Source organism: Neolamprologus brichardi, chromosome 16 (genome assembly GCF_056152115.1).
Source record: "Neolamprologus brichardi isolate AB-2024 chromosome 16, ASM5615211v1, whole genome shotgun sequence".
Taxonomy (NCBI): Eukaryota; Metazoa; Chordata; class Actinopteri; order Cichliformes; family Cichlidae; genus Neolamprologus; species Neolamprologus brichardi.
The window spans coordinates 27453764-27464116 of NC_142119.1; the positions used below are offsets into that span (position 1 = coordinate 27453764).

At 37.8% G+C, this 10353-nt stretch overlaps 1 protein-coding gene across 3 annotated transcripts; it reads right to left on the reverse strand.

Moving 5' to 3' along the window:
* Positions 1 to 364: 364 nt before the first annotated feature.
* Positions 365 to 10353, reverse strand: arsh (arylsulfatase H). Of its 3 annotated transcripts, none has more exons than XM_087853033.1 (11): positions 10119 to 10353; positions 9344 to 9455; positions 7472 to 7593; positions 7239 to 7361; positions 6761 to 6963; positions 5420 to 5640; positions 3800 to 3936; positions 3415 to 3552; positions 3080 to 3239; positions 2801 to 2922; positions 365 to 1728 (listed from the first exon to the last, which is right to left on the reverse strand). In XM_087853033.1, the coding sequence occupies exons 2-11, from the start codon at positions 9400 to 9402 to the stop codon at positions 1319 to 1321; spliced, it is 1695 nt and encodes a 564-aa protein (XP_087709159.1). In that variant the 5' UTR covers positions 9403 to 9455; positions 10119 to 10353; the 3' UTR covers positions 365 to 1318. The 3 variants fall into 3 exon arrangements, with proteins under 3 accessions (XP_087709159.1, XP_087709158.1, XP_087709157.1); XM_087853032.1 differs by having other exon boundaries at positions 9344 to 9496; XM_087853031.1 differs by lacking the exon at positions 10119 to 10353 and having other exon boundaries at positions 9344 to 9522.

Sequence of the window (10353 nt, forward strand, 5' to 3'; positions counted from 1 at the left end):
AATGATTTCTGGTAATGACTAGTGTTAAAATCTTAATTGAAGTTGATACAATATACTTTACCTCATTTGCGTATTTAAGACTTACTTTTGTAATGTAAATATACATAATAGTCTTAATTATAATAATTATGATCATTATTCCACAGCATAGCAGCCTACAGTGGCAGAACTATAATCTCACACTTAACCCTTAAGTCTTCTGTTTTAAAACTGGAAAGCGCTTCACCAAACCAAACACAGTCTGACTTTGCCCCCTAATGGAACACAGCCTATATTACCTTCTAGAGCAGTTTTACCTCCATTTTCTGCACTGCTGGATGAATTAACTTCATTAAAAAATAGATTTAAAAAAAGACAAGAAAAATACAATCAATTCATTTTTATTTACATAGCTCCCAATCACAACATTAGTCATCTCAAGGTACTTCCCATTTTACGTAATGATTCTAAAACACAATAATGCCCTCTAAGCAAACACTTGGCACAGTAGATTAAGGCAATTAAATAAACTTTCCCTTTTAACAGGAAGAAACCTCCAGCAAAACCTGACTCGGGGAGTGTGGACATCTGCCTCGACCAGTTGGAGTAAGGAGAAAGAGAGGAGCATAGAGAGAGACAAGGAAAAACAGACAGGGTAAAGCACAATGACCTCACCAGAAGACTGAATGCAGGCAAAATCATTAAAACTCACCGAGCATTTTCTTTTTCCTTCTTTTATATAACAAGCACGGCTAATGTTTTTCCTATTATAAGATGCCCTTTATTTCTCAAGGGCTTGTCAAAGTGGATGAATGCTCACGCTTGACTTGGTGCCAAATACACCTCCTGATGCAACCCTCTCATTTTTCTGGGCTTGGAACCGGCACTAAGGCTACACGAGCTTGTGACCCCGTGAAGCTGGACTTGTCTCATTGCATGTAAGGTGAATGTGGTAACCACTACACCATGAAGCCACTTTTCCCAATACAAATTAAAAGCACTAATTCACTTCACGGAATTATTACATAGCTAAATCTTCCTTGACTCAACTGCACCAAAAATGTAGATTACAGAATCACAGGTATAGTCGTGTGGAGTCCTTAGTCCACTTCAACACTAATACACTTGGTTCTGGATTATTTCTAATTAATTTAATATGTAATTTTTCAGCTTCTCTCTTCATTTCCACACAATACATTGGTAGCTTTAGACTAAAAGTGCTAGAAATCCAATGTAAAAACAAAAGCACTAATTAAATTATTAAACTATTTTATTCGATTTTTTTAAACAGCGAGCACCTTCATGAAACCAAAGTCGTTTGTTCCAACTTTTGTCTGTCTTACATATGAGTTGTGTTCTCCTTGCATCCACAGAATGGAAAAGTCCCACAGCAAGGCTGAAGCCAGGGTCTCCACAAAATCTTGTCCCAAGTCAGTTGCAATTCGACACCCTGTTCAGCTGTATTGGCCTCTGAATTAGCATCAGCAGGTGCCTGTTCATTTGGGAGTGTGCTTTTATGTCTCTCCACGGCTTTGGCGGTCTGTTCAAGGATTTCAGCATATCGGGGCTCAGTATCAGGAGTCAGAGGCCGAGACTCTGAGGGATCGTGGAAGAGGTTATACAGTAGCGGCGGGTCATGGTGAGTCACATGCTCTCCATGACAAAGGCAAATCTTTGTGTCATAGCAGCCACCGGCACCCGGGGGAAAAAAGTTGGGAGTGAAGAAGTGCACCTTGTAGATAGAGTCACCTGTATGGAAACACACATGAACATGACATCAACATAGTGTGGCAAGACAAAAAGTGAATTTTTAAAAATTATCTTTATATATAAATGTATGTATTGAAATCAGGTCAAATCTTCATCTAGGTCATAATCATGACAAAACCATCAATTTGAACTAGTAGCACACAAACCATTACATTGTTCTTATAGAAAAGATCATTCAAATTAAAAATGACTAACTAGAGTCAGGAATTAGCAAAAAGAGTCAGGAGTCCAACCAATAAAACGTAATTATTTGCAACAGCCTTACTTTGACCTTTAAAAATAAACATTTCAGGGTTGGAATTTACTAAGAAAATAAATAAAAAACATGAAAAACAAAAACCATCTTCTGCTGTGACGCACGTATCCCAAAAATTGATTTGGAAAGACTCACTGTCATCAATCATTGATTTTTATGAAGCTGGAAAGGTTGCAGCTCTAGAGTTTAGATATTAATCAGTCTACAGCAAACAGTGAACCAGCTAAAGGCCAAAACAATCACTGAAGCATCTATTTTAATAAGTCTAACAGAAATATTAGGGAAGGTTTGTATATGAACTGATGAACTGTGCAAAGTTGATGTTCTGAAGTGGGACAAAGTTTTTGCTGCACTAAGAAATAAGAAAGAAGTTTTTATGTCCCTCACTGTATTTATTCAGCTTACAATATAAAACATAATAAGAGCACATATAATATGGATGTACTTATTTTATCCTTTAGCCAAAACACCAGACACACCGTCAGCTATTGTTACTACTGTAGGCTAATGCCATCACGTGGTAATAAAAAACAGGCTGATGTCAGCATGTGTGTGATAAAGCATCAATGTTTTATTATAGCCTTTGCCCTTCGGGGGCGATTGAGGTCTCTGAGTGCTGTTTTCTATTTCAAGTTTTTGTTACTGAGTACTAAAATTTCTTTTCTTTATATTTACAGATCACATTATTTAAAAACTTTGGGAATTTTTGGCATTAATATCCCTAACTGTAACAAGAAATAAGGAATAAAGAATCAAAAATGTTGATCTTCTAGGTTTATATATGTGTAAACTTACTGCCAGGTGGGTGCCAGCGCACTGCATTCAGGTAGATGCCACAGTAGTGGAACATGAACTCGTGCTCTGATCGTGCAACTTCCCCCTCCAACAGCGGCATGAGGTTATAGCCATCGGATTGTCTGGAATAGAATCACAAGAAAGAAAGAGGTCAGAACGATGGGGTAAAATACAATCGGAAACTGTTTTAACCTTTGCAAGAAAACAGGAAAGAAACAAGACTCAGTTAATACAATTACACACAATTTAAAAAGCACTTGTGGGAGTGAATTGATATACCTGTCTGGTTGTTTGTCCTTGGCTAAATATTTAAGGGTGGGATACAGATCCATGAGGCTAGTGGGTTCATCCACCACTTTTCCTGCTCTCAGCCTGCCTGGCCAGCGGAAAATACCAGGTACCCTGATCCCCCCTTCCCAGCCCCCCATAGCTTTCCCACCTACATGTGAAACAACAGGAGATATAATAAAACACAGAAATGTGATTTTTTGTTTGTTTGTCAATAGTACGCATGAGATTTAAAATTCTACAAAAATGTCTGAATGCCTGCTATAAAATCTTTAAAGTTTGCAATTTAATATCAGCAAAAAAAACCAGCTTGACACATTGTTTACCTTTATAGATGCCGTTCCAGCCTCCTTTCTGCCCAGTTCGTGAATTAGAATCTTCCAGATGCCCACCATGATCAGATGTAAAGTACATGAGAGTATTGTTGGCAATGCCAAGGGAATCCACCGTCTCTGTAATTTTACCTAAAAAGACAAGCGGCATGGTAAGATAATAGGATGAGGTTGGTTTCAAAGGAAAATTAAGAACTGCACAGATTCCTAATTGGTCCAGAGCAACTGATTCACTGAGATCTTACTTTCATACATTTGGCCATATTTTGTAGTGATTATAAAAACATGGATTGCTGACTGCCACAAAGCTAGAAGCCACTGGATAATATTTAACACTGCATGCACATGGTGGCACACTTATTTCACCACCCTCACTCACCAATCATCCAGTCCATTTCTTCTAGGTTGTCACCGTAGGCACCATGCCGACTTTTGCCAGCAAACTGTGGTGTTTTAAACATTGGCGTGTGGATATGGGCCAATGAGAAGACTAGGAGGAATGGACGATCCACATTCCTAAAGAGCAGCAAAAAGGAGTTGAACACTCTCTCAAAGGCCTTTTTTATCTTTTTAATTATTGCCTGTTTTCTTGTCATGGCAGTGGGGACAAGCAATTTCCTGTCATTGTCAACCACAACCAACAATAAACTAATCCCACTCACATAAATTGCCCTGTGAATCTGAAGTCTGATGCAAACTAAGCCACTAGCATTGTCTGTGTGACATTTGATGCTCTATATAGAGTTTTTTTTTTTTTAAAACTGCTTCAATGAGTTGAAAACAGTTCAAGTGAATCAAAACAACACAGGTCCACACACACAAGAATCTTAGGGCGTTTTCATACCCAGAGTTCATTTATTCTGGTGCGAATCAGTTTATGAGTTTACAAACTTGCATCTTTTTCCAGTGTTTTAGTTTGTTTTGATACAGAAAATAAAAAAATAAAAATGACTAGTTGCTAGTCCGTACAACCGTTTGTGTACTTTGCACATCTATGATACCTGACATGCCTCAGAATTCAAAGCATACCTGGCTACAGGAAGGAATTTAGGCCATACTTGAAGCATACACCAAGTTGTTGGGTCAGATCCCATTCACACCATAAACAAACCGGTTTGGAGTTTGTCTGGAACCAGACAGAGACCACCACCTCCGAAGGATCTCTGTGGGGTTCTTTTTGTCACATGGGTGGAATTACTATCTTCACAAACAGATGTGATTTAAATGGACTGTAGGTGTTAAAACACCATTAAATGTCCCCCAGTCGCTGAGAGAAGCTGCACATTTTGTAACAATTTTTTGTTTTGAGTTCATTCAAGCCATTGCTTTCATAAAAATGTTCCAGTCGTGTTAACTGATGATATGAAAGTTATCATTGTAGACACTGCCGATTACTGTGACCAATCTTACGTTGAAATTTAAGTAGCTGCCACAAATGGGGTATGGAAATGAAAAACTGTTAAGAGGAAGACACTTTTGGTCATTAGAATTAACAATAGAAACAAATAAAATAAAACTATAATTAAATAAATTAAATAAAATTAGGCAGAAAATAAAATAATTAACATTACCACTAATAATGAACATATGGTGATATGGACAAAAAATAAATAAATCACATAATCCAATAAAAATCCAATAAAAAAAAAAAAGAGAGAAAATAACTCAAATACTTTTTATAGATCCTGTTTTATGATTTATTTTGATATGATTTATTTTGGTAATGATCCCTGTAATAACTATCTGAAATAATGAATGTCCCAATTAGTAAGAATCATTTGAACGTGCACTGATGTCAGTCTGAGTTCAAATGTTAAGGTTAGTTTCCTCACAAGGGAAACAGAAAATTATCAGTATTGTTGGAGATCAATCAGCTGTAACTCTAACATAACCATCATATCAAGGTTAACTTCCTTGATAAGACTGCAAACAAAAGACTACCAGTAAAAGCCTCTGGACAAAAGCCATGTGATTATTCGTTTTGCTCCACCATTTTTACCTCTTTATAAAGTTTTGTGCTTCTCCCAGCAATCTCTGGGGCAGTGTCTCCATGGTCATCGGCTGTTCGATTACTTCTTGGTTCCTCATAATGATGCAGTTCCATGTTGGCAAGAATTTAAAGGGCACATACCACACAGCGGTTGCTAGGATGCAGAGAAAGAAAAGTAGTACCAGGAGCCACAGGCCGACTTCAAAAAGGCCACACACACGGACACACACCTGAAAACATGTAGCACATAGACACACAAACGCTGGATTCAGAAAGATTTGTCTGTTTGTTCTTCCCTAATGACAATGTTCACAGTTATTCCCAGTTTACTTCTAGTGTTTTTAGAAAGTGTTTTGGTTTTATAGTGATTTTCTCACCTTAGGTTCTATACGCAGGAGAACAAATTAGGTACTCAGGTAATTAGGTACTCGTTATATCATGTTTGCCAGCGTCACCTGATTACAAACTACAACTCCAGAGATTATATATAACTGACTCAGTCCTCTCTAACAAAGCCATTAACCATATTTTCTCCATAACAGACATTTTATTGTACAGATATTACTCCTGGGACCCTTTTCTATTAATTTACTTTTGTGCAACTTCATGATACAACCACTAGATGGCATCAGAAACTACCATGAAAGTTAATTATTTTCCCTTAGTGAAACAAGTAGTACATTGTGTCCTTTGTTCACACTAGAACAGAAAATAGAAAATAGTTGTATTTGTTAACATTTGACGAGGATGAAGTGGTTCCTGGTTTTTGTATTTGCTTTTAATCATTTTTAATGGCACAGCTAACTGGTACCCCCTGGTTTCTCCTGGGAATACCAATGCTGCAGGTGAGGTACCATCAATAAACGTTCATGTGTTAACCAAATTTCAATAATGACATTATTATTTTTTTCTAGAATAAGTTTCTGGGCGGTGTAACTGAATTTCACATTTGCAGTTTGTGTTTTTTTTTCCTCCAACCTCTTAAGCACATGTCTAAGTGATTACACACATCAGTTAATTTTGCTTTGGGGCAACTTGCACAACGACTCTTTGTTTTCCAGTTTCTTACTCATCGTCAGACAAGGATGTTGTAGCCCTCAGGATTTCTTATAATTCCATTCTTTTCAGTAAATATGCCTCTGTGAGACTTCTTTAAAATAAAATGTACCTCATTATGATCTTGTTGATCTTGTTACGATTACAATTGTATGCTCATGCCAGGTCTTTCTTGGAAATGACTTTTTTTAATCTCAGTGAGATTTTTACCTGGATAAATAAAGGATTAATAAATGAAAAAAAAAATGTGTGCAGATGAAAACAAAGATAAACTGACAGAAAAATCACACTTACGATTGTGAGAAGTCCAACTCCGAGCAACATGGTCAAATTTTGGAGCGCGTGCTGGAGATCTACCAGCACGTCGCTGCCCTCTCCAGGCACACAGTCATTGAACAGGGTGAATGGTAGACCATAGAAGTAACTGAAGCCATGCTGGTTCGGGTGATGACAGTGATCCCGTCTGTGTTTGCAATTCACACCCAAGTGCCATTTACCTGTAGATACACAATGAAAATGAGATATAAAGATGAGATACCAGAACCATAAATCCTGGGTATGTTTCTTCAGATGAGTTACGGTGCATGCCAAATGCAAACCATATGAATTTCAAGTGCTGCCAGTGCCATCAACCTTTTCTCACTTTCACTGGTAAAGTGAGGAAATGCTGATGTCATCACAAATTGCCTTCTTGTGCTCAATAAAACATCCCCGGTGTGCAGACCTTTAAGTGCCATTTTCCAAAGGGCCATAGCACATTATGTCATCTCACCCACTAGACCAGTAGTGTATCCTTGCTGCTGCAGTCTCTTAGCAAAGGTGGTCTCACTGGGTGCAAGCCCTCCTGAACCTCCGAGGAATAGCAGCACCCGGACACGCCCTGTGCTAACCATTCCTAGTCAATAGATGCACACATGCACAAAAAATAAAAAAGGTTAATCAAATATGGAACATGGAGTTTGTCCAGGTTGCCACTTGCTGACTGAACGTAAACATGTCTGTTACCTGAGCGGATTGCATAACGGCCCGTCATAAAAGCAGTACGACTTGGGGTGCAGAGTGGAGCAGCTGCAATGTGCTGAGTAAGCTTCACCCCCTCAGAAGCAAGTCTGTCGATATTTGGAGTTCTAAAGAGATTGAACAGATATGATGAAGGGTCTTATCAAGTTTAAACAGAGGCTGGATGCACGTTCAGATTATTGGTAATTCTGCTCTTCAGACTGAAAAGGAATGGGAGATCAGCCACAGACAAGTGTGCTAGTTTAGCCTGTCCCTGCTGCAGATTGCACTGTTTTGAAATCAGTTACACGTTACACAGTCACACGTATTATATTATTATACACATTTAGCACATTGTAGTAGCATGAACAGATCACACTGTGTGTATCACTTCTACAGGATTTTCTTCCTGCTAATCACCATTGTGAAGATGTGTGATGATGAGGATTTAGGATGTAGTGTGAAGGAGTATCTCATTAACTCCTTTAGCACTTTAACAAGGAAAGACTTGAAAGAGAGGGTTTATATGATGGCGCGGGGACTGAATTCTCAAACAATCACATGTGAGAAGTCACTTAGTTAACAGGTTGCGCTAACTTCAGCGAATGCTTTTGCAAGTTACACCACCAGGATCTGTCACACTTAATATTATAATAATATTATATTATTATGGTTTCCATGTACCCCAGTTTTAAGAACCTAGAGACACACAAATATTTGTGTATTTAACAACATTTTCAAAACTAAGAAAGCTGTATTTCTGTAAAATTAAACAGAGGTGATAACAATATGGCCTATTAATAATTTTTTTTAATGCTACATTACATAAAGTCCGGAATGGCTTTAAAATTGAATGAACAGACATATTATTTGGTATGAAGATTGAAATGAACTTTAACTACATTACATGCCGTTTTTATTAGGGACTTAAAAGAGAGTTTAGAGTTTAATACAATTCCCAAATATTTATGACAGCCTACAACCTGCAGTTTTTTCCTCCAGATATGTAAACATTAGATTGTACAACAGAGACGCCTTACTTGGTGAAAAGCATACACACTAACTGAAAACAAGACTAATTCAGCCATATGGAAACATTTAAGAGAACATCTGCAAGTTTGTTGGTTGTTTCAGTTTCTCTATTACTATACACAAAGAACAGTTCATGCTTGTGTGTAATTAGCAGTGCCATGACATTCACCTGTGATACAAGACGGAGAACAGGAAAATGTTTATATTTGCTTTCAACTGAAGGCCAATTTCACTATTACCACTGACAGTGTGTGACTGGCTGTGTGCTTTCACACATATCTGAAAAACATTGGATTGAAAACATTAATGCAATGCTTAAGGTCAGTGAGAGATCTGTAGTCCTGAGTGACAGAAGGACAAACTGTTTTGATGACCTGTCAGAGCCAGAGGAGAAATGCATGAACACAATAACAAAATAGAAATGACGTGCATGTGCAGACAATAGCAGTGTGTACAAACACAATGAGAAAGGCTAGCATGGGTGGGGAAATGACTGAAGTGCATCAAAGGGATCAAGAACAACTGTAAAATGCCCAATAGTGCTCAGACACTTGTAATTTTATTAAATGCCTGACTTCTTTACTTGCTTGGGTTATGGGCCATTCTCATGGTGTGGCTTTGCAATGTTTACTAAAGGATCTGAAGTAGTTCCTCAATTGTAGTTCCTCACTATCAGCTAGTGTTTCAAAGTCTATAATTACTACAGAAGGTTTTTTTTAAATGCATATGTCCTTTAAAATTTATTTATTTATTTAGCCAGTAATGAAATTCTAGAAAGGTGAAAAAATAAACTTAAAAAAAAGAATAGTGGAGCGAAACACACAGCTACACACATTTCAGACTTACCTAATGGTGTCATTCCCGTAGCACCCTATATCACCAATTCCTAAGTCATCAACAACCATTAGAACAAAGTTGGGCTTCTGGTCAAATTCCTTCCCTGTGACATCACTTCCTGCTGTCAGGGGCAGGAAGAGAAAAGGGACCAACAGGACAGATCTAAGAGTAAAACACTGGTTATACATCTGAAGTTCTCTTAACCTCTCAGTCAAAGAAACACTGACATATTTTCCGAACCCAAGGTTAGTATTTTTTATCATCATTGGTGATAAAGACGTCGATTATTCGATATTTAAATAAAACCTATATAAATTCATCAGATTTCTGGACTCCGTATTAGGTTTTGGACTTCGAGCAAATAAAACTTACGATTTCACTTTGGACTCTCTTGCGATTTCACTTGTGACGTGCAACTCTTTTTTGTTTTTTGGATCACATGTTTTACATTTTATATACCAAACCTTTTTTTCTTAATGTATCAACGTGATAACGATTCTTAGTTTTGGTTATAAAACGAATCCAGAATATGACGCGTCTATTGCTGTGATACGTGTTTTGCAACAGCGGCACAGTTTATGTGTAGTAAAAAAAAAAAGTGACACATAGGTGCTGCTGCTCTGAAGCTCGGACTGTCGGGAGAGCAAAAGGGAAATCAGATAGGTGCCTTTTATCTTTTGTTTTAATTTGAGCTCTTTCAACGGGCTCTTACCGTAGCTCGTGTGAGAGCAATTTCATTTGCAGTTGTCTCGATAAGCAGACATTTTTTTCCATGCGAACTCACCTCATAATGGGCTTTCACAATCATGAATCCATAAACACAGGAGTTCCTTCTTAGCTAAATTCGTTGGCCCCGCCTCGCTGACTGTACAGTACTGTTTCAAGTATGAGCGCAGAACCTTCATTTGTACCGTAATGTAGGACATAAAGGCACAAAAAAAACAGCTGTAGCCTGCAAGTTACTGGTCGACACCCCCTGTTTTTGTCTCATACTTTAAAGGTGCACTTCTTTACGGAGC

What these genes read in the sequence shown, in the direction of transcription:
- arsh (XM_087853031.1), bottom strand. Translation starts at nt 9,522, where the DNA reads ATGTATAACCAGTGTTTTACTCTTAGATCTGTCCTGTTGGTCCCTTTT. An exon ending in TACGGGAATGACACCATTAG is followed by an intron (nt 7,594 to 9,343) that starts GTAAGTCTGAAA and finishes CAATCTCTTTAG; the next exon opens with AACTCCAAATATCGACAGAC. An exon ending in CCGTTATGCAATCCGCTCAG is followed by an intron (nt 7,362 to 7,471) that starts GTAACAGACATG and finishes TCTATTGACTAG; the next exon opens with GAATGGTTAGCACAGGGCGT.